Consider the following 24,647-nt stretch of genomic DNA (forward strand, 5'->3'; position numbering starts at 1 on the left):
ATTCATTACGAATATAATTGTAAAAATAGCATTTAATGGATTTTCAAATGCATTCAAAAGCACCCATATGTGGTAAATCTGCTGCGGTGGGTGGGTGGCGCAACTCTACACCTACAAACTTGTAAAGGCACACGAACGGACTGCTTCAACAGCTCGCATTTGAATTTAGAGTTGATATGAGAGTAGCTGGTAGAGGATATGATGATATGCTAAATGATTTTTTAAAGCATACATATGTGTGTGTATTTACCTGTAATATGTTTTTTTTGTTTTTACATTAACTGCCGTTATTAAGGTGTAAGCAGTTGAGGGAGAGCGTGATGAGGTGGCGAGAAAGCGTTTGTATGCTGGCCTTCGTAGTTCAGATTTGCAGTGCTTTATTTTTATGTTTATTGAATGTCTGGTGTGAAAGAAATCGCACTCAAACATAAGCGTTATTGCTTAGATGAAAATGCAAACGCAAACTTAACTGGCCAACTGTCTGTTGCTTGAATGTGAACATAATACACTTTGGCTTGGTGTGGGTTTGAGAGTAAGTAAAAAAACAATCTATAAGTGTTAAGCATAAAAAGTAAAATTAAGAGTCCCTTCCCATACTGCATTGATAGAGAGAAAAAGTACACGAAGTGCAAGATATTGAGCCATTCATATCATCTACACTACCATCTACAGGTGCTCTTCCCTCTCTCCCGAAGTCTCTAAACTAAATACACACATATGCTTAAGTACCTCTATCATTGCGTCCCTTTCACATATTTTACAATACAAAGCCTTGCATCGTTCTATTTGGTCCTGCAATAAGCAATCATTCAATGAAACTCTACTATTATGTGCTTATGTATCTACAAATATAGGCTTTGTGTACTACGGAGTGTGCATGTGTTTGCATTTTTAAGAAAATTTTATGCATTATAAAAATGAAAATTTTCAAATGCTATTTACTACAAGGATTAGCAACACAATGGTGTCTTTGATATTTGCAGCCTAAAAATTCCGTATAGCTTATTTCGAAATTTCGAGCTTTAAGCTTCTAGTAATCTCGATTTCGTGAGGAGTTATTAGCATAACGACACATATTATATTTTTACCTGAGAAGTAAACTTAGAAATTCATCAAACTGATTTCGAGCTTTGCAGCTTTTATGCTTTTCGATTTCCTGACGAATTAGTTACGCCCGGGAAACGACTTTGAAATGAAATTTTATGATTTAATATCCTCTGATTTCGTGACGAAATATTTGCACCCGGAAAACAACTTTAAAGGGAAATCGAACCGCTTGCGGGCTTTGAAGCTTTAAAGCACCAGAATGCCAATGAAATATTTTCTTAATATCAAGTTTACAAGTATACTCTATAAACTTATCTTAGACAATTTCGCTTTTTTCAATTAGAAGACAATTTTTCTAACGGGGTCGCCACTCGGCAGTGTTTGGCGAGCACTCCGGGTGTACTTCTGCCATGAAAAGCTCAGTGAAAACTCATCTGCCTTGCAGATGACGTTCGGATTCGGCATAAAACAAGTAGGTCCCGTCACGCCAATTTTTAAGAAAAATCAAAAGGAGCACGACGCAAATTGGAAGAGAAGCTCGACCTAAAACCTCTTCGGAGGTTATCGTGCTTTATATTTATTTATTTTAAGGTTAGTTAAGCTTCTACTTAAGTAGATTAAGATGTAAGAAAAATCTACAACGTTAATGCATTAAGAAGAGCTAATGAAGATTAAGGTACAAACAGGAGGTACAGGAAGCAATTTAAAAATGAGGTTAGAAGATTTTGGGATGCCCGGGTAAGAAAGATGAGTAAAGTGAATGGGAAGGATAATATTAAACAAAGATAATCAGCGAGTGGGGCATAACAAATGAAACAAGGTGTTAAAGAACGGATAGATAGAAAAGAAGGGTAGAGAAGTAGGGAAGGATGAAATGGCAGAAAGAGAAGAATAAAAAGATGAATATACGAAGAAGTAAACGAAAATCATGAGAAAAGGAAATAAAAATGAGAGGTAAACAGGAATAGGTCAAACGAGTAGAATCATGAGAAGAAAAAGCGTGACAAAATAAATATAAAAACACGACTGGAAAATATGGAAGAAATGAAAGGAAAATAGACTTGGATAGTAAAATAAAAATTAAGAAAGAAATTGTAAGAGAAGAGAAATCACGATAAGACAATCGTGATGATAAAGAGGATAACGATAGAAAGTTAAAAGTTGACTTTTAAACATAATATAAAGAAAAAGAAAAAGAATATGAATCCAGAAGAACATATAGATCATAAAGAAACTACAAAATTGGATTAAGAAAATAAGAGAAGCAACTGAAATAACGTTATGTAAACGAGATAGATGGCGATAAATATGAAAAGGAAAGGGAAAAAGTTATAAAAATAAAAAAGGAGGAAACCGATTTAAAACAGAGATGCTCTCAAAAGCTTCGTAGAGCGTGGGAAACGCTTCATGTCGTATGAGCAAATCAACGGAAATTCAACAGAGCAAGCAATGAATCAGTGTCTGCTTTTACTTCAAGCAGTAAACATCTCATGCGTTAAACCTATGCCAAATATGTTTCATAATTCTCCTTATACACACATACTTCTACAAAAAGCTCTCGAAGATCTGCTGACCTTGTGCACCACTGGTCTAAACGATAACATGATAAACAAAGCGTGAAAGAAACACAACAACAGCAAAATAAAACTAGCGACTAACTAAAAAAAGACAAATATAGAAGCACAGCAACAAATGAGACAATGACAAAAACAAAAGGATAATAAAGACTGATTTTTATATTCTTCCAATATTTAAGAACAGCTTTTAAAAAAATCGACAAGCTGTTAAAATAAAATATAAATTTTTCCACTTCGCTTATGCGCTTATCAGACACAAATAATCAAAACAACAACATCACATATATCAAAAGCCAATTGCAAACGTACTACATCACATTAAAAAAAATATTAAAAAAAAATTTTTTATTTCTAAATCATTCAAAATTATCAAAATTCAACAGAAATTTTTTGTTTTAATTTAAATAGAAGTTAACAAATGTTTATCGAATTAACAATTATGTACGCTTAATTCGTATAACTAAGGCATACAAATGTATGTACACATGTACATACATACGTATGTAGTTATTCAAATGAAAATATAGAAACAAAAGTCACTAAGTAAAGACTACAAAAAAAAAACAAAACTATCACAAACAAAAATATTCAAGCCACATTAAATAAATTTGTGGTTGATAAAACGCAAAAAAAAATTGTTTTGAAAATGCTAAATAAATATGTATATATTTTTTCACATTATAACAATTTATACGAATTTTGTATTTATGCTCTGTATTTCAGTATTTATCTGATTTTAATATGCTTGACTAAATTCGTGTTAACACTTCAAAACACATTAGGGTAAAGTGAAAGGTTCAGCAAATTGTTATATCGCACTGACTGATGAGCGGAACTTTGTTGTGGTTATGTTAACAGTGCTTCACCCCATTGAATAGGTGCGTCCACTCATAAATTATCATCAAAGTCTTCTAGCGGGAGTTCAAGGAAACTTGCAGTTTCAACAGAGTTGAACCAAAGGGATACCACTGTTTGAGGCTTAGGTTCCATTTTACAATTAAAAAGGTGGTTGGTATCATGTGTGGACAAATCGCATGGAGGACATACATCACATATGTCGGAGTTAAGTCTGGACAAGTAAGAGTTTAAACTGTTACAGTATTCAGAACGTCATCTGCTCCTTACACATGTTAGACAGAGTGGCCGTGAATTTGATCGGTGATAATAACAGGTCGCGCGTGGTTAAGAAACCATAAAGACTGGGGAGATAGCTATTTATTTTAAATACTTATGCGTCTTTTGAAGGGACAGGTTTCTGTTGCCATTATCGAGCAGTCGTCGGCACAGGAAATGATAGTAACCTAATTTGGTGGAGAAGGCAGCTTTGATATATCAATATTAAACATAAGCGGGGATAGGACATCACCCTGTGGCACCCCTTATCAAAAAACTCCTAGGTTTTGAACCAACGCTTTTCCATCATTTAAATAAGTTGCGGTACACCTTTTTAGACAAGGAGGAAGGGATGAACCTTCAATGTCTTGGAGTAATGCGCCGTGGCTCAGTGTGTCAAAAGCTTTTGACAGCTCCAGTGCTACGAGCATCGTCCTATGAAAGGATTTTTGCTGCTTTGGTTCTTAATTTAATTAGTGCTAGGCATTTGGCGAAATATTCGCAGTGAAATGAGGGCGCACGACGGTTTCCAACGTCTTCGCTACTGTTGATAAACTCACCTTCGTTAGGTGGGTTTCCAGGCTTAAGTGATGCAATTATTCTTGTTATTTTCCATTGTTCAGGAATGACAAAGGCCTTCAACAACAAGTTGAAAACTTGCGGCAGGTAGCTTACACCTTCATCAACAAGGATTTTCAGCATTTATTATCTATATATATTTGAGTGAAATAAGACCCTATATTGACTGTTGTTTCTTTTATAAATTTTTTTTTTTTTTTTTAATATATCGAACAATCGTAATACTTCCGATATTAAAGCCCACTCCAGTGTTATTAACAGATGAACTAGGCATTATAAGTACCTCCCTAATGTACATCAATATATATATCAAAGCATACAACACAAAATAATTGCGGTACCACAAATGATGACCGCAATAATGTTAAATGCTTGTTTTGCTTAATTTTTCTATATTGATCAAAGCAAAATGGGGGAATGCAAAAATTTAATCTAAAAAACAACCAATAAACAAAAAAAAGCTATAAATTGAAATAAAGCAGTTGGCATGATTGGTAAACTCTATTTCGCATTTATGGATATTTAAAACAACAAAACTTGAGAAATACAGAGAACTGAAAAAATATTTTCTATAAGCAGTAGCAACCCTGTAACAAAATTAAAGCTGTAGGGTCTAACTGAAAGTAGTTCAATCGGTTCGAAATCTTCACCAGCTCCCAAACGGCTCCCCAGTTTACGGTTTGTGAGGTGAAGGTTTAGTTACGATTGAACTAGTTTCACTTAGAGAGACTAGACTCCTTGAAGATGATGCGAGGCATCGAAACGCATAGGAAGAAAAATGAAAATTAAAATATTTCCTTGTTATTACTGGTCTTAAAGCTCCAAATCAGTATACAAAAACTGACATTCTGACCCATCTTTATCACATATATGTATCTATCGTTAACTGAATCCTGAGCTACGACGTTCTTCAAAAGTATGATAAGGTAAGTTCAGTATGTGGAATTGTGCCTGTGCTGACAAATACAGAAATATCAGCGACAAAGGAACTGAAATTCAGAAGTGATATAGAACTTAAAAACAGTTCTAAACAAAGTCACTGGATCAGTTGAAATTTTTACAGTCTATAACATCGTATGTGAAAAAAAGAAGAAGAAGAAAATTTAGTATGGGTTTCATAGGCGTTAAGAGTGCATCAGAACTAGAGATTTTCCCTACTGGGTACATTCATAAGTACGTTCATATTAATGTTATTCAATTTGCTGTTGATTTATTGTACAATTTTTAGATCACTCATTTTTGATTTGATTTTTTTTTATTGTTGTTCCTTTATATCTGAAGCCGAAAAAACAGTTTGTACCGGAAATCAAATTGAATATGTACCGGATGTCATTCATATATGTCCGCACTAAACACTGAAATTATGCTTGATTGTTAACTGGTACTACTTTTAAGTAGTTCAATTTATTTTTCCACTCAAACAGTGATTTTAATGGGGTATTGAATTGAGTGTTGTTGTTGTTGAAAAAAATATTGAAGAGAAAAAAACCTAAAGTTAACTTTTCTTGGGTATTTTCTTGTTGGTGTAGTTTTTTATATTGTTTTTGGTTTCAATTTCTTAAAAGCTCTGCTAAATGTATCTTCATGTAAAGCTTAGTATCATCAAGAATTCCAAACCTGGCGCATAACAAACTAAGAGTAATTTCGATAACCGATCTTTTCTCATCAAAAGAGCTGTTGACTTACCGGTGATTCAAAAACACGGTTTTGAGATCGCGTTACTGTGGAAAACGGAGCTGTATACGAGCTCTTAGTACGAAATATGTTCAGAGGTTATGTCTTCATAGGTATCCACATTAAAAATCGATCGGAATGTTTGCAGCGCAACCCACAACTTGTTTTGGTGGTTAATGACCACTTGGATGGAATGGAATTTCGAAGGCCGATGATCTGCAGGTTTTTCGGAACACCGGGTAATAAAACGATTGAGAATTATGTATGCGATTGCCTACCAATCACTCGCTATATGAAATTGACTGTAGTAGTATCTATCGTGGCTGTGTACAAATTTGTGTTGGTGTTGGTAATATTCGGCCTTTTGCTAAATCATCATGCTGCTTTGACTGACTCTTTGAAAGCATTCATCTTCTTTGCCACTCCTATGTTTGTTTACTGGTGTGGGTATCTAAATCTGCTTCCGGGCCAATGGTGTATTAAACTTGGTAGCGCTTTTCTTAAGGAGTAAGATTTGAACCTTATTTCCTGCATTTATATCGTGTGGATGCGGGAAGTTTCAACCGTTTTAACTGCTAATACTTAAACTCTTATTGTTGTTTTCATCGATGTACTCGAAGGTATTTTGTTGTTGTTTTCTTTTAAATTGCTACTTTTGTAAGGGAAATTTTTGTAGAAAAGTGACGGCAGCATTTCCATATACATCGAAGGTTCTAAGCTAAACAGCAGATTTGGAGTTGGAGTCTATTCAAGGCACCTAGACCTCCAACTCTCCTTCAGAGTACCCGATCAGTGTAGTGTCTTGTTGGCAGAATTTAAGATAGAGACATACAATATCGACAACTAAATCTTTATTCAGCGACAGCCAGGCTGCTTTCATATCCCTAACTTTTACTCGCTGCTGTAGTGCCATAGTAAATTGCATTAAAATAAATGGTAGATGGCAACCCTCTTTAGAAATGTGCAAGATGCAACCATACATCAGATGCACTTGGCATCACTAAAATTGTTAGAGTCGAGCAACTCGGAGAGTTTCTGATTGGCTGAAACTGCCGTTGCTCGACGCCATGATTTATTTCGACGCCATAATTAATTTCGTTGCTAAGTAACTTAAGGAAAATATGCCAAGCCGCAGAGTTGCGTTAGCGGCAGTTTTTAGTTTGAAGTGAACCGGCAAATTGACTACACGAGTTAGTCTTACAAATAAAAAAACAAAAAAAAATCTAAGTGACTTAACAGGAAGAAAGAAGAAAGTGTAACGAATTGTAAGTTGAATAAAAACTATATTGTAAAAATTAAATAAACCTCTCATTATTAAAACTAAACGGAAAGAAAGGAAACTTTTAAATAAAATAAAACTAGTGGCAGTGTGTGTGCGGAACGTTCCCGCAGGAGCCCAAATATAGATCCTTTATACTGCGTTCTGAATCAACACTAAACGCCAATCTATTCAACAGATGGCCCAACAGAACCGTGTCCACTTCACATGGGTTCCGGGCGCAGGTACATCGCTAAAAACTGCATTGCAAACGCAGGGTACAACAGGCAGATGCTTCCAGACCAAGAACGCTTAGGTATGCTCCTTGCCACATGCAAGCCAAAGCTCAAGAGCACATCCACAGTCAAGCCGACGAAATTTGGCTATAAACCTGGGGTGTCGGACACCGAAGGAAACCTAGTCAAAATGGGATCCTAAAAGATTGCGTCACGAACCGGTGCTTTTCCTCATCTGCAATTAAGTGGCGCAGGGCTGCGCTTTCTGGGTGCTTCCCTTCCGGATTATCTGCACCAGGTCGTGGAGCGTGACACTAAGGATTTGATGGTCTTTATCAGGTTCTCAAAATGGTTCGAAGAGGAAAGGTAAATTGTGTATTTTCATGGTATCACAACGGGACTAATGTCACTAGCCTAGGTGTGTTCACGGTCAGCCACTGTTACCTAACCTAACCTTAGAAGAGTTTTGGCTGCGTAACGATAATATTGATTTCAATTTCAGTATTTAATGTATCCAAAAAACTCCTTCAGTCAGCCAAATACGGCTCGCAAGCACCGAAAACAAATGTCTTGGTTCATTTTTAACAATATTTTTGTATAATAAACACTAATGCCTCCTCCAACTTTCCCAATTGGCATACACATAACTAAACATGCCGCTTAGAAAAATCAGTGCAACACTCAAAGGAGCGCAGCTCATAAATCATTTAAAGTGTCAGCGGATACAGAATACTTTACAACAACCAAATACTTTGGTATAAAAACAAACAACATTAAACAAACAGACTAAGTAGAACGCCCCATTCTACTTCTAAACCAACACAAGTCCGAAGACATTGCGGAATACTGCAGGAGGAATTATTACTCTTATTAGGCCGCGATGAACTGTCTCTTGTGCTTGAACCTTCGGCCAATTACTGTATATGGGGATTTTAATGTATTTAAGTACCTCTTCAGGATTTTTTTTCCATATCACGGGAGGATTAGAAGTCACGCCACCTAGACGGGAGAATCTGTGCTTTGCTAGAGCGATTAAAAGCGAGAGATTTGTATATCGCTTAGATTTAACTTACTTAGATGATGGGCGACAATGTCCCGTATAGCACCCAGTGAGAAATCGCAGGTCCTCTCTGCTTAATGAGTGTGGCTTTCGTTCTTGGGAGTATAACCAATTTGTTCTGTCTCTGCCCTGGGCATTCAATCCAGTGTTTTATGAGTTTCTTTGTTTCCCTGTTGCTTATGATTTCCCTAATGTGCGCCTTTGTGAGTCCACAGAAGGGCTCTTCCTGTTCATTATCTTCATAACCCTGATGCGCCCAGGAACTCATCTCAACGAAATCTCGATTTTGACACCCAGATCCTTCAGGACTGCAATGCATTCATCCACTAGCTTGGAAGTTATTGTGAGAGAACGCAAGGCACGTATGGCTGCCTGACTGCCTGTTATAATGTGGATACTTCAAGAGGATCAGCCTCGTCGTGTACATTCTCTACCGCAAACTTCTATTACTTGGATTTCTGCTTGAAAAAAGCCGAGTAGAATGGAGGGCCGTTGCCATACATCGTAGTGCCACGGATGAACGATAAGGAAAATATTAAAAAAAAGAATTGTGCGTGTAACAGGAGGAACGTTTTTTTCGGATAGACCTGATAAATGTGCTGCTTTCGTAAACTAAGAAACGTAATTGTGACCATGTGAAATTTGGTTACTAAAAATATCGAACCCCGTGGAATACAATATTTGGGTTTAAGAACTAAAAATTTAATGTCTGGGGCAACGGACCTCGGTCTCAAAAAATTAAATTTCGAAAAAGGCCTAATCGGGATTGGAGTTTAATCTCGTATCCATCCCAAATGCAATCGCCTTAGCGCGTGTGTTTGTATTTTTGTTGTAGCTCCAGCACAATTATATTGCAAAAATGTTGATGTTGTTGTGCATATTTCCATGAAAATGCTTTGGAGCAAAAACAGCGTGAAAAAATAATTTTTAGTGTGGCGCACATTAAAAGCGCGGTTGACAACAACAATACCAAAAGACAACGAACACATTGGCACTAAAACAACATAGCAGTAAAACGTTAAATAATAAACAACAGTTGGAGAAAGAAGGCAGATTTTAAAGATTGTACGCAAAATAGTACAACAAAAAGGCGCATTGAGGATGAGTTGTTGGTGTTAAGATTGTGGCGTCTGTATGCGCCAACACACATTTATTAGCTGCCGGCAGGATCGACTCTGGCTGAGGCATTGAAGCTCGGCGCAAAGGCATGCGGGTGTTTGGGTATGATTTTCAATATTTCCCCCTTTTTTTGGTTTCCTTGTTGCTGTGCTGCAATATGCGAATTGTTGTCGCAAATTTTATGAACATGTGTAACAAATAAATTTCTGACTAAACAAATAAACAAACTTATATCGCATTTGTATGTATGTTTATCTGTTTGTACATATGGCAAACTGTCTTATAATGTCTGTCGCAAAATGTGACAAATATCGTATCGAATGCACTAAAATTCAGCGCCAAATGATTTGCAACGTATACATATATAAACTTTGCGAACATTGACAGTGGTGAGCATAAAAGTTAACACACTTGTTTTACAGAATACAAATTTTATTAATAAATTTCACTGCGTTTTAGTACTGGTTTATATTTAATACGTAGTTCAAATTGCAGTTTCAGTAAAGCAGTTTTAGAACTTGTAATAAAACGGAGTACTAAACTTTTAGTACTAAGTTATTAGTACTGAGTTTTGTTCTAAATCTTGGAAGTTAAAATCTAAAGAAGATATATATAAATTAATATTTTTAATTTGTACTAAATTTTAGCACAATGCATCCTTGCAAAAGTTTCAAAACAAAACAAAAACATTAAAAAAGAAAATTATTGGTACTAATTTCATATACATATGTTAGTTATTTCCGGATCCTAACTTGCAGTTGGATTTCAGTACATACTATCTTTCCATTTTGTACGTTTGAATTTTTTGTACTTGCTCTGCTATAAAAGCGGCTTATCTCAAGCGTCTAAGTAGGTCTAAGTACTATTTGCATTTTATAAGATATCATCATATGGTGGTGTAGTACAATATTTGAGAGCATAAATTATTTCATTATGTTGTTTTATGGTTGCCGTATTGTTGTTTTTTTTTTGTACTTTGTATAAAAGCGTATTTCTTTGCAGAGCATGTTTAGATTTTAACTGCAAGTTTTAGCACTTTTTATGAAACTCAACACTAATGCTTAGTTTTAGAACTAATTAGTTCGTTCTCTGCTAACTTTTTAGCACATACTTGAATATACTTAAATTTAGGATAATGACTTTAGTACTTTAATTGAAGTACACTTTACTTATAAACGCCTTCATTCTTGAGATTTTTTTGGGGCGCACGTTTCCAAAGTTGGCAAGCAAACTTTATATTTCTGTACTAATTTTTTAGCACAATATATTTGCTTATGGTTTGAGTACTTCGCTAAGTTTAAACTTTTTGTATAGTTTTTTTTTTGTACTAAATTATGAGGACGGCGTCATTTTATAACATAGGACCTGGTTTTTGATAAGGGTTTTCATTTAACAAACTTCTGATAAAACTATCGACTCATTCAGTCAAGGTGATGTCCTCACGGACCGACCAGTTCAACCTTGTACTAAATTAGTACCCTTTTACTTTGTACTATGCTCTACGATATTTTGTTACTGTATTTCAAACATTTTGTACTAAATATTTTGTGCTATTTTTCGTACCAAATATTTAACATTGCTTTTATTACTAAATATTTAGCACTACTTTTAGGAATACTTTTTGCACTAAATATTTAGTACTTTTCCTGGCAGAATATATTTGGTACTAATTTTTGCTATAAATATTTGGTAATTAATGAAATTTTAACTAGAGCTTAAGTTAAATAGCTGAAATTTGCTACTAGTATTTAGCACTAAATTCATTTTCAAAACTACATTAAATCATTACTATAGTACCACTCTTTTCTACCCTTACTGTAGATATGCATATAAAATACTCGTTAAACTAAACGCCAAACAATTTCAAAAGCTTGTGAGCTTACTAAATTTAACATTTTTTTAAAAGGCCAGCATGGAGTGCGGCGAGGCGGTATGTCACAATGCGGGGAGGGGGGTAAATAAGTGGTCGCAAGCAAAGCAATAGCAGACACATGCTCACACACTTATCTGCAATGTTCAATAGCTATCTAAAACCAAAGCAAATGAGCGACAGACTAATGTTCAAATCGTTATCTTCTGCTTTTAATAGCTCAACGTTTTCTTCTACTTCATCATCATCATCTACAACACCATCAACTAAGACCGCATATGTTGCAGACTTGTTATTGCCCACATGCGACAATATTGTCTGATCACTCGTATGCATGGCAAAACGCAACTAATAGATTATTAGAAATTTGTTATAAAAAGACGTTGCAAATGCATTTAAGTTGTGGCGGCTGTGTTCGATTTTGCGTTGATGCCACTAAATTGGTGTGGCTAAAAAAAAAATTTAAAATAGGAAATTTTTTTTATACGGCGGCAAGCAGACAGGTCTACTTTATTTGCGGCACCAAATGTATAGCAAATGCCAATCCTACAGAACGTCTGCTGCGGCTCATAAAGTCAACTACATACCACCAAATGTGCTATGCAGTCGCCCTAATGATTTCGCACTTATTTTTGGCAAATCATTTTTCAATTTGTTCACAACTTTTTTTTTTCAACAATACTTTACGATTTTGTTGTCTACAATTTAATATTTTTTTCGAAATCTGAAAAATTGCAGACAAAATTAACACAAATTAACATAAAGTTGTAAGTTATTAATAATGATATTTTTTCCTACACTTTTTTTTTTGCTTTTTCTTAAGCTCTGAAAAATTACTTTGCTTTAGGCATATCATAGTTTAATAGAAAATTATTGCTTGTATGCGGTGAAAAATTTGTCGGTTAAAAATATTTGCGTTTTGGTGCATTTATTTATTTTTCGAAGCATCACGAAGTATGCGAGCTTTCGCTGTGAAATGAGGTGTATAGTTGAATTTGTTAAGGCGCAGCAAATTTTTGAGTCGGAGAAAAAATGTGTTTATTGTATATTCGCAGGTTAGCGTTATATGGAATGAGCGGTTGATTTTATACTAAAGTTTTTAAAAGAAAATTTTTGTACTAAATTTAATACAACGTTTTGAGTACTAAATGTCTTTTTAACAATTTCGAGTACTTAATGTATTTAGAAAATTTTATAAATAAAACTTTTAAAGTGAAAAAAGTGAAAATTTCTTCAGTTACCTTTTTAATGAGCTACCATATTAAATAGTTTGTGTACTAAATTTTTAATATTTTTTTAAAAAGCTTTGTTTTTGCACTCAATTTTCAATGGGTTTTTAAAAAGCTAAGTCTTTTTACTAAATTTTTAATATTATTTTAAAAAGCAAAATTTTTCTACTAAATTTTTAAAGTATTTTTTGTAAGTAAATTATTTTATTGCGTTTATTTTATTACCTTTCTAGTACTAAATTTTTTGTGCATAACTGTTGAGTTTAAATAAAAGTTTTAGAATGAAAATTTTTAAGAATTTGTTAAATTAGTTTTTTAATGTATTAAAATACTTAGTAGTTTTGTACTAAACTTTAAAAAATTATTTTTTAAAGCAAAGTTTTTAAAAGCAAATATTTTGTATTAAATTTTAGTACAACACTTTTAGTACTAAATTTCGTGTAGACAATTTTGAGTACTAAATTTATTTAAAAGTTTTATAAGGAAAAATTTCAGAGTGAAAATTTTTCTACAAAAATTTTTAGTAACTTCTGAACTAAATTTTTAATATCTTTTTTAAAGCAAAGCTATTGCCCTAAATTGCTTATAATATTTTTTTAAAAGTGAAATTTTTTAAGAAAATTCTTGATACTAAATCGAAGTAAAAATTTCGATAACTAAATTGCTTAAACTCAATTTCGAGTATAAAATTTATTTACAAAATTTTATAAATAAAAATTTTAGAGTGAAAGTTTTTCTGCAAAACTTCTTCAATTAGTTTTTTAATAAACTAAAATGCTTAACTTTGTTTTTAATAATATTTCCCTTTCAATTCAATATGTTTTAGTAAAAAATTTTCATGCATTTTTATAAAAATGTCCATTACATGCGTTACTATTCAAAATTTAGGCATTTAAATATAAGAATTTTTAATGTGAATTTTTGTACTGAATTTCTGGTGTAGCATTTTCGTACTAAAAGCTTTAAGTACAACTACGCTTATTATGTAATGAATTCCAAATACTAAAGAGACATAGCATGCGCAAGGTCTTCCAAGCGAATGTGCTGGACTCAATGAAGGACTCGTTGAGGGGCGCGAGGTGACACATTCTCCTGGAACCAATTGCTACTATTTAAGTATTTCTAGTCGCTAGCTACTTCCTGCAATTCTGGCAGAGTTTATAACTGCTCATAGTTATAAACTTATTTTGAGCTAGAACTGGTGGATCCTGAGCCCCTGCAAATCTTGTTGAATGGGATCCCTACTCTCTCAGCGTGCGGGTCGTGTGTCCATTGTGCCGTGATTAAAACAATAATCCTAAGAATGTCTTTCTTTAACCTGTTTAGCAGGTCCTCTGTTCTCCTACGATCGTAATTCGGCCACGTTTAAAATAAAAATAAATAATAAATAAATGTAAGGCGCGACAAACTCCGAACAGATTTTAGGCCGAGCTTCTCTTCCAATTTGCGTCGTGCTCCTTTTTAATTTTTCTTCCTACAAATTGGCGGGACGGGACCTACTTGTTTTATGCCGACTCCGAGCGGCATCTGCGAGGCATATGAGTTTTCACTGAGAGCTTTTCATGGCAGAAATACACTCGGTGTGCTTGCCAAACACTGCCAAGGGGCGACCCCGCTTAGAAAAAATTTCTTCTAATTGAAAAACCTGATTTGTAAAATTTTTGATGTTGCTTTGCTCGGGGTGTGAACCCAGGGCATTCGGTGTCGTAGGCGAAGCACGCTACCATCACACCACGGTGGCCGCCGGCCACGTTTGCCTGGTTTAATCTGGGGGTTAATCACCATGAGCGTTGTTTGCTGTTTGGCTATCTAATGGCGTTTTCATAAGTTTTTATTTGCCGGCTTGAGGTCTGATTATTTGGAAAATAAAACACAGATGTTTTAAATTTTTACCAATATATTTCGGTTATGCACGATAACCGTCCTCAGGGTGAAATTTTTGACAAATACGACAAATACCCTTTCTACATGGAGTTGTTAACATCTGTGTTTTATTTTCCAAATAATCAGACCTCAAGCCGGCAAATAAAAACTTATGAAATAAAAAGGTCGCCAAACTAATATTTAATGGCGTTTTCTTTTCTGAAAATAATGTCGCCGGTTGATTCTCCTGTTCTCTCTCGTGAGTTCTTTCAACAAAATATTTTCAACTAAGTAAGAATATGGCTGTCATTACCTACAAAAAGAGCCGCTTTGCATATCTCAAGGTGGCTTGGCTCAAAATTTAGAATCTAAGAGGGCAGTACGAGGGAAACATTTTATTCAGAAAAGGAAACGCCAATGGTAGTTTTATTTATGGGATTCAATGAAGCAATAATTTTAGTTCGAGTTTGATCTATCAAATTTTTAGAACTCGCATAAAACACGCCTTATATTCAATGCTGTGCACATTTTTATGTTTAAAATATGTTTAGTTTAATACACATAATTATAAATAATAATAATATGAGTTCCCTTCTTTTTTTGGAGTGTAAGCAATTATTTAGTTGGCGGTGGTAGTTGAATTCTTTTTTTACTCCCTTTAACCCTTAATTTTTCATTATTGTTTACTGTCAATGCAGCTGCTGCTTCTTCCCATAAGATTGTTTTTGTTTCTGTACTTTAACGTCATTAATGAAAAAAAAAAAACATTTGTAATTAACACGATGCCTAAGCAATAAAAAAGATGAACTTTAACCTCCCCCTCACATGCAACAACAAAAGCCAGATATCTTTACTGCAGTACCTTGAACTGGCTTGCCTTAACTTTTTCTTTGAGTTTTTGTATCTGTACTGCAAAAATGTTCCCTTTAGCTGTTTTTTTTTTTTCACTATTACTCCCCTCCGCGTTCAGCAGTGGAAATATATGCATTTCTTTTCCAGGCCAAGTGACAAAAGCGCACTCGAGCTATTAAAAAAATTTAATTTTCTTGTGGATACTGTATGAACATATGGAAGCTCATAGCTCATAGTAAGCATCCATTATTGTCAAGTTTAGTTTTGCGATAAAAATTAATAGAAACGGGAGTAAAGAGAAACATTTACCATATTTACTGGCTGGAGTCGCAAAGCAGTATGCAACCAATACCAGCTTTGATCTCTTTGTATGAGTTGAACTGTTCCCTTTTGTTTGAGCATGTTCTATGAAGAGACTAATTGTACCCTTTTATACCTGAACGATACGACCAATCCCCTTTGTATCAATATGGGTTATGTACATTTTAAGCGCAATATTAAAACTTTCAACATTTCAAGAGATATGGTACCAGTGGTTAGGTTCGGTATAGGGCTCCGCATTTTTCTTAAATAATTCGAAGCAATCGCCTATAATTTTTTGTATTGAACTCATTTCGTTACGTTTTTATGTTTCTAAAAATGGGCTACATAGACTTCAACCTGACTAATCCCAACTGTATCAAAATGCGCCTAGAGGTGATCAATTATGCCACAATGTAGACAAAAGAGAACAATCGTCACCGCTCCCTTTAGTGATTAGTCGCACTATTTTTTGCAGGGTAGCTCTTCACTCACTCACATCCTGTGGGTTGGTCTGCCTCTTTAGTAATCTCTCAAGATCAATGGCATACTTGACATTTCAAACAAATCAGAAGGTTACAAATGCCAACAATGGTACGACGGCGCTGATGTGTGGATCATGTGGGTTAGGGAACATATGTATGCATACATCTACATATATATAAATGAAATATCAAAGGTAGACTCAAAATTGGTGGAAAACGAGCTGGTTGTATTATAAACTTGATAATATTAAATTGAATTTATGAATATCGGTGTTGGAGTTTTGGAATGAGTGGAGAATCGAGGACTTACGATGAACAATGGTAGGTATGGAGAGCGGTGAAACACTTGAAACTGTATCTCGTAGAATCCATTAACTAATATCTTGGTTGAATTGGGAAGCGCTAACCCCATTTTTAACAATAGCACATACGAAACACCGCGGCGACCGTGGTGTGATGGTAGCGTGCTCCGCCTACCACACCGTAAGCCCTGGGTTCACACCCCGGACAAAGCAACAACAAAATTTTAGAAATAAGGTTTTTCAATTAGAAAAAAATTTTTTCTAAGCGGGGTCGCCCCTCGGCAGTGTTTGGCAAGCGGTCCGGTTGTATTTCTGCCATGAAAAGCTCTCAGTGAAAATTCATCTGCCTTGCAGATGCCGCTCGGAGTCGGCATAAAACATGTAGGTCCCGTCCGGTCAATTTGTAGGGAAAATCAAGAGGAGCACGACGCAAATTGGAAGAGAAGCTCGGCCTTAAATCTCTTCGGAGGTTATCGCGCCTTACATTTATTTTTTTTTTACATACGAAACACCGAAGTGAAACTTTGTTTGAAAGACCTTGACACGTAAAGCACATCGTCGGCTTAGTGGAAAATCGCTCGCGCTTGTATACCGTTCTGAAGACGTTCTATCTCAACATAAATTTAGTTCTTTTTGGCATTTATACATAGATTACTTGTAAACCTATGCTGAGGTCAGATGTTTTCGCGAAAACAAAACATATAGATACGCCGACAAAAGGCGATCTACTGCTCAGCCGAAGATATGTTGCTCGTAAAGAAACTATTTCCAGAAAGTCGTAGTCTATCCTCACATTCGAGGCTTCCATCATACCATGGTCTATAATAAAGTTCCATCAGTCAAATTGTAAATATAGCTTAACTATCATAGCACAGTTACAATGCTTGTTTCCTCATATTTTTCTGCGTTCCCAGGAACGTTTCAGCTTGCCATTCACAGATAGTCGACTTGTGACAAGTAATATTTCTGGCTTTCATTTAAACTCAACAAAAGTCTTAAGTCTCTCTAAGGGGCTTTTGGTTCCTAATTAATTATGTATAATCTAGTGTTTCTTAAGGTCGCTGTTATAGACTGTCCCAAGAACTATAAGAAAGATTTACTTTGTAGTCTTCAAAGTTAGATGTCGGACGATTCAAATTATGCAAACTCTACGCAGAGTTTAAAGGCAGATTTTCTGTACAAAAATGAGTAGGATATCCACTGCTTTAACCACCAAAGGGGTGCTCATTAGTACCACCGTCATCAGCATTTTTAAAGTTCAGCTTACGAAGTTACTCTCTTTAGTATTGATAGGATCACATTGATATCTGACAAAACTGGTGCTTCAAATCAAACGTGTAAAATACGAAAATTGACGGGACGGCATGCTCTCTTCAATGACATGCCACTAATTTCAATTGAACTAGAAACATTTTCAAAAAACTCAAAGTCGTAAGCCTCTCAAATCAAACAATACCCACTAAAGTTGCATAAAGCGTTAAAAACAATAAACACTTGCCCTTAGTCAATGTGCCTGCACAACCCAAGTGGAGGCAATAATATTATGTAAAATCATCTTGACTTACGCAAACAAACTGTAATTGATATGCTATCAATGCAAACACTGGAGCACAAAAAAAAACTGTGAAGTCCTTTAGTCACACCTTAAAAGCGCACTTAACCCCCCAGCTGCCAGCTGTACGCGCGTAAAGGAAAGTCAACTGAAAACAAGGAAAAATAAAAAAAATACAAAAATGGGGAAAAACTGTGCAAATGAAAACATCTTTCAGCGCATTATTTGCATACACACACAACCAAACACCCACATATAGAGACGCACGTCTTGGGAACGCCTGCCTTTTGACGTTCATTGAAATGTTAAGCGTTAAGTAAAACCGCATAGCTCAAGAAGCGCTGCTGCAAAGTGTGAGGGATAAATATGAACAAACTGTTACGCACAATTGGAAAACGATTTTTTTTTCATAGTAAAATGTTGAGCCGCAACTTTTATTGAGCTGCTATGTACAAGCGTATATTGAAAGTGTCTGTTTGAAAAAAAAAATGGTGGTTTGTTTGTGCGCGCACGACCTTTTTGGTGTTTTCCTAATTTTGTGTTGCGCTATTTGGTTTTTCATTTTATTTCTTTATATATTTTTGTTTACTTTTGACTTGTACAAGCGCTTAATTTTTCCGCACAACAAAACAAAAAAAAATGCAGAAAAAAGTCAAAAGGTATTTACTTGCGTGGTTTTCTCACAAGGAAATAGTAGCCATGCCTTCTGGGTTTTCTTGTACCCGAGCGCTTTCATCTTTGTCGGCACCGTTTTCTTGCTACAACATTCCGCTATTATTACTGCTTGTTTACCAAATGAAAAGTGTTTACCGTTATAGTTGGGTAGCTTTGAAGAAGAAGAAAAAAAGCGGTAACATAGGAAAAAGTAGCTAGGCACGTTTTCAAAAAGGTCATATATTTATGATACTGACAACACAATTTTTACGCCTTCAATTGTTTAAAAGTTTGGCAATTTGGTATATTATTTGTTTGCTTGTCAATGCCTTTAGGACGGTGGAAGAGGTCAAGGGTTTCTTCACTTTTTTTTTTGTGCAGTATTTTTTATTTGACTTGTTTTCGTTGAAAAATGGCATTTCAACCGCGGGCTCAAAGGGTTAAGATGACTGTATAATACCTTGTAAATTGTTTAACTTTGATTGAATTAGAGATTTTATGAGATATTTAGAATGTAAAAAAAATTTAAGGTTTTCGAAAAGGCTATTTAATTTCAATTGATTTAGCAATGTCAAAATGTTATGGGTTAAATTTAAACGAAGAAAATTGAGGTCGTACATTTTCACGTTTGCTAAGAGCGTCGTTAATTGTGCAACTCTCAAGCTAGTTAAACTTAAGATATCCATCAAGGGAGAAATGGGAGGGGAGGGGGAGGGGGGAGCCTAGACAGTGGTAGGGGAATTGCAATCTATATAAGCGGCTGTAAAATGGAAAAGGAAACTGGAGCTGGAATGTACTCAAAGCATCTGCTGGTAAATCAATTGTACTCACTCCTTGATTCGTGCAGTGGCTACGCTTTAGAGGTCAATACCATAGAGGAATTCACTAAGGGCTCTCGCAATAGACAAAAATGTGTCCGAGTGGAAGTGTGGAAAAGTCCCACACATGTTGTTTTTGTTGTAGCGATAAGGACACTCCTCGAAGGTCTTGGGGAGTGTTATCGATGTTTATGGTCCTTTTCCGGATGCATCGGGTACGTTCCGGTAACAAGCACCATAAAGGTACCAGCCCGGCCATCTTGGGAACGATTTGGTATGACCACATGAAACCTTCTAGGCCTTCCCGCCCTCCCACCTCCTAGATCCATCAGGAGTTCGGGGCGCCAGAGCCTCGGCTGTTAATGAAACATGATTCGCCGCGGGTAGGTGAGGTTGACAATTGGGTTGGAGAAGCTATATATTGCGCTGGCAACTCCTTGAGAGAGTTGCGCTACACAACCCCTTGAATTAATTTGGTATTTTAGTCGCCTCTTACGACAGGCATACCTACCGCGGGTATATTCTAGGCCCCCTAACCCTCTGGGGGTCCCACACACGCCCTCTTAACCTAAAATATAATGAGTTCAGTAATACATACGTTTTTGAAATATGTATCACTTGTTGACTTCTTTGCTCTAACCATTTTCAGTATCCAGTAATATACTGATTTCATACAGTCGTCAAATAATACTCGGCTGTTTTTAAAGGTGTTAGTTGTAAAAAAACTACAAAAGATTACATGTACTGAGATATCTTTAAGCTTTTTGACTGCGTATGGAATATTTCCAAGTAGCATAGGATTTCTTTCTAAACAAAAAAATGAGCTGCCGAGCTTCAACGTAATATTTACAATTAGCTTTCTGTTACGGGCTTCGATTTGAGGATAAGATCTAGAAATATATTCATGTTGAGAACTCTAGATAGATACTGACTGACCCAAGTAGAAAATACTATTTACGGAACTTCCTAAACATTAGGTCAAAGATTTTGGTAGCTAGAGTTACCCATTGTCTATGTGATCCGTGTTGACACTATTATGCGAAAATACCGTTTTTCTTTGTTTGAGTGATTCTTATAGGAAATTTAACGCTCTTTCCAAATGGAACAAATTGCATTTAAAGTACAAGTGAAAAGCTAAGTTAAGTACAAGTGAAAATCTTAAAATGCGTTTTTCTCGAAACTTGTTTTCGCACAATAGGGTCGCTTGATGATTCCAGGTCACATATATACATAAATCTTGATAAGATAATTTTCCGTATTCAGATTACAGACTGTCTAAGTAAGATTTAGTGTTGAATGTTGAAAATGTCCCAGAAGAAAACGCAAGATAATTTTTTCTCTCCTAGTAACTTCTGTTCAATTTGCTTCACAAACTTCAGAGCATACTTTTTGCACACATATCAATATTTCGATAATGATTTCTAGATAATCTTATAAGTAACATTAGTAAGTGATATATCGTTGTAAAGCTGCTTATTTGCAGTATTTTTAAAACCCAAGCAGTTACTAGTACGACAAACTGTTCGCAAATTACACCACATAATATAAGAAAGTACACCATTTGGTTGCACACATACAAATTTTTTTTTTTATTTCAACAAGTTCACTTACCTCTTTATCTTTGGCAGCTAATAGTTCAGCATGATTTTTTCCTACCGCATTTTGTTTTATTGTTGCACTTGCACTAAATTACCAATTGTAGCATCGATTTTCCCACTCTCACCACTTTCACCGCCATCAATTTCCATACGCTTGACTTCCGTTGCCTTCAATGACATCGCATTTCCATTGGTGTCGTCATTATTATCAACTTCATCATAATTATCAATGCAATCATCAGCAATTTTGGTTACACTCTCAACATTACCTTCTGTTTTGGCGTTTGTTGCTCTGTTTGATTTTCTTGCACAATTACTTTTGTTTATATTACAACTAGTTTTTTTATTCCTATCGCTTTTATTGCTATCGCTAGTATTATCATCGTCATCATCATTATCAGTTCTTTGACCACACACACATTCGCATCATTTGCATTATCCTGAGCATTTACACGCTGCTCATGCGAGTCTTCCTGATTTGCCTCATTAGCGCTGCGTTTGCGCGCATTCGCATTTTCATCAGCAGCTACGTCATCGCCATCGTCCTCCTCTTCCTCCTCTTCCTCCTCCTGTCCTTCAGCATTACGCTTGCCCAACTTCATTTCGGCTGTTAGGCTGGTCATCAATTTGCTAGCATCTACAGTTGTCGCACCACCTCCCTCTTCATCCATTTCGTCGTCATCCGCTGTGTGCTGTGGTGTGGCATGCAGTGGCGAATTTAATGGCGATTGTTGCTGTTGTACTGCAGCTGCTGCTGCAGCAGCGGCGGCAGAAGCCGCAGCTTCCATCGTCATTTTGTTGTGCGTGATTGAAGAAGAGCTATGGATTGATGCAACCGTTGACACCGTTTAGTGCGGCGCTCAACGGTGAAACGCTGCTATTGCCACAGCAGCAGCAATGCTGCAGCCGTCCGCTGACAGGGGCGGTGATGGGGAGGGTGTATTCGTGGTGGTGGCCGCTAGCAAATTGCCACCGTTCTGGTGTAATGTTATTGCTGCAGCGACGCTGTTTAACAATTTTGTGTTGTTGTTATTATTTAGCACGCTATTCGGGCTGTTGAAGCCAGCAGCGGTGGCAACGCTGTTAAATGTGACGCTGGTGGGTGAAAGCAGTTTGCTGCTTGGTGGGAATGTGGTGGTGGTGGTGGGTATGTTACTATCTATTGTAGCTGTGGATATGAAGCTGTTGGCGGCGAGCGCAGCAGCAGCTACGGCGTTCAAGTTTTGAAAGTCGGCTGGTGTGTCGCTATTGGCAGCGCTGGCCGTTAATGTGTTTGTGGTGGTGTCGGTGTTGCTGGTTAATTGAACCTTTAGAGGATTCTCGTCTTTATCATCCAAATTAGGGCGCTGCAAATAAAATTAAGAAAAGGAAAAATGTTTATAGGTGAAAAGGTCTTTAAATCTGTGTTTTTTAAAATACTAAAAAAAGGTTCCATTTCTTGCTCTCTATATCGAATATTGCTATGACAAAGTTAGATTATAGGTTACAGAGAAAAGGTCGACAAAGAAACAAGTTTTATGATTAAAATATCTGGTAGCAGGGGTCAACAGCGTTGAAAAACAACATCACCGGCATTCACCTCGTCAAAATATTTCGACGAAACAGTTCTACATCTTCACAGTAATAGTTTGGAGTGTTTCTCCTAATTTCACTCTTGTTTGAAACTGCTTTGAAGCGAAGATCTTATAACAAACTCTAGACATAATTTTTTAGTGGTCGAGCAATGTCACTCAGCTCGAAACAGGGAAAAATATAGATGTAAAAAATACTACAAAAATATCCAACTTGCTTGCTCTTTGTAATGGATAATGCAATAACTAAGTTAGATTAGAGGTGAAAGAGAAAATATCGACGTAGGAATAAATTGTCTGTTTACAGTATTGGGTGGCAAAGGTCAGCAGCGTTTGAAAACATATTTAACAGCATTCACTGGGACTAACAGCCTCGTTCTCTATAACGAAACTAACGTTCGTGTCGCCTTACGAACAAATCATTCGTATATTTGCATTATGTTAAACGATGACAGCATATTATTTGATAATTGCTTTCCTCTTCTTGGTAGGCATCACATGAGGAACTTAAAGGCCGAAGGAAATTGGTAGAAGATAACTATTTCTTGAAGAAATCGCTAGGAAATGACTCGTTTGTCTGGACCTATCCGTTCGCATTGCAGTAGGATATCCTAAATCTTTCGCAGAAATCGATTTCACAACTTCGCTGTTGTAACTTTTGGGAGTTTACTTTCATTTTTAAATTTTTTCCTATCAGAATTTTTTTCTTGGTTAAAACTGTTTTACAAAATTCCTTGCACCATCCGAACTTTATTTTTGGTTAAAACTATTTTGAAGAACCATTGCATATCTTCAAAACATATTCTTTAAACAAAACCACAATGCACTGAAATTTTCTACACTATTTGCGCTTACTAATATTTGAAAAAAACATACAATTTCCATTAGAAACAACAGAGAAAAAGCCAACAAACTTATTGATTTTTGCTACAAAATTGGCAGTAAATACTGCCAACAGCGTCTCAACTTCACCCCAACAATTAGTTTTGCATTTGTTTTCTAAATGTTTTTATTACTTTTTGATTCTAATGCATTTTACCCATTTTATTTGGGTGCTGATACAATCGAAAGCTTATTGCTTCCGGTAAACAAACGTCAGCTAAGTTTAACTTACACCAAAAGTTAGCCAAAAATACCCAAAAAAATAACAAGAAACATACAAAAAAGTAGTAAGACTAAAACAGCAAATAAATCTTGCTTAGCTCATAGTAAGTATTATTTACAAATGAGTATGCCAATAACAACACTTTACAGACAAGTCTCAACTTTTGGGCTAATTCACCAAGCATTTAAGCAGCATTGTTAAGAGCGTTTAAGGGTTGCATCAGCAGCAGCAGTGCTGCCCATACCACAATGCGAGTGGAGGCACAAATAGTTTTCCGTAGTTTTTGGTTTTTCGGCAATTTGGCCAGGCACATTAATGGGTATGACGCTATTTTATATTTAAAAGCTTATCGATACAAACGATAAACTATAAATTTTTGTAGTCGCACAAAGTGTGGAAGGAGAAATCTTTGTGGGCTGGCTTTCTTACGGGCGTGATATAGCACAGTTTGGTAGTAAGCTCTCCTGCCCCATTGCTTGGCTGCTGGCTTTCCTTTTTTTCAAGAGCAAAAGTTGTAACGTATTAATTTGGCCAAATATAGCCCGTAATGACTCTAAAAGTAAAATTAATGAGGGTCGCCTATGTTGGGTGTAACATTTTGTTGAGGTAGAGTTGTGTAAGGGTTCTGGTCGCTATAAGGGGTAATAACTTGAAAGTATTGAAATAAATTGACGTTAAAGGCGCAAATATGCAGTGTAAAAGCAGTTTATTTGGTAGAAATATTTAGTATGTCTGCAAAGGGGTAAGACGCTTAACAGTTTAAGTATAAAGTATTGTTTTGCGGC

General features: G+C 35.9%; 1 protein-coding gene across 5 annotated transcripts in view; it reads right to left on the bottom strand.

Moving 5' to 3' along the window:
* The window catches only part of LOC137235655 (homeobox protein cut-like), a 140,196-nt gene extending 117,667 nt beyond the window's left edge, over positions 1-22,529 (bottom strand). For all 5 annotated transcript variants that reach the window (XM_067758544.1, XM_067758545.1, XM_067758546.1 and 2 more), the window contains exon 1: positions 21,200-22,529. In XM_067758544.1, the coding sequence (XP_067614645.1) occupies positions 21,510-21,980 (471 nt within the window). In that variant the 5' untranslated portion in view covers positions 21,981-22,529 and the 3' untranslated portion in view covers positions 21,200-21,509. The remainder of the gene's footprint in view (positions 1-21,199) is intronic.
* Between the last annotated feature and the right edge of the window lie 2,118 nt (positions 22,530-24,647).

The sequence above is a fragment of the Eurosta solidaginis genome, unplaced genomic scaffold, assembly GCF_040869045.1.
Source record: "Eurosta solidaginis isolate ZX-2024a unplaced genomic scaffold, ASM4086904v1 ctg00001039.1, whole genome shotgun sequence".
Taxonomy (NCBI): Eukaryota; Metazoa; Arthropoda; class Insecta; order Diptera; family Tephritidae; genus Eurosta; species Eurosta solidaginis.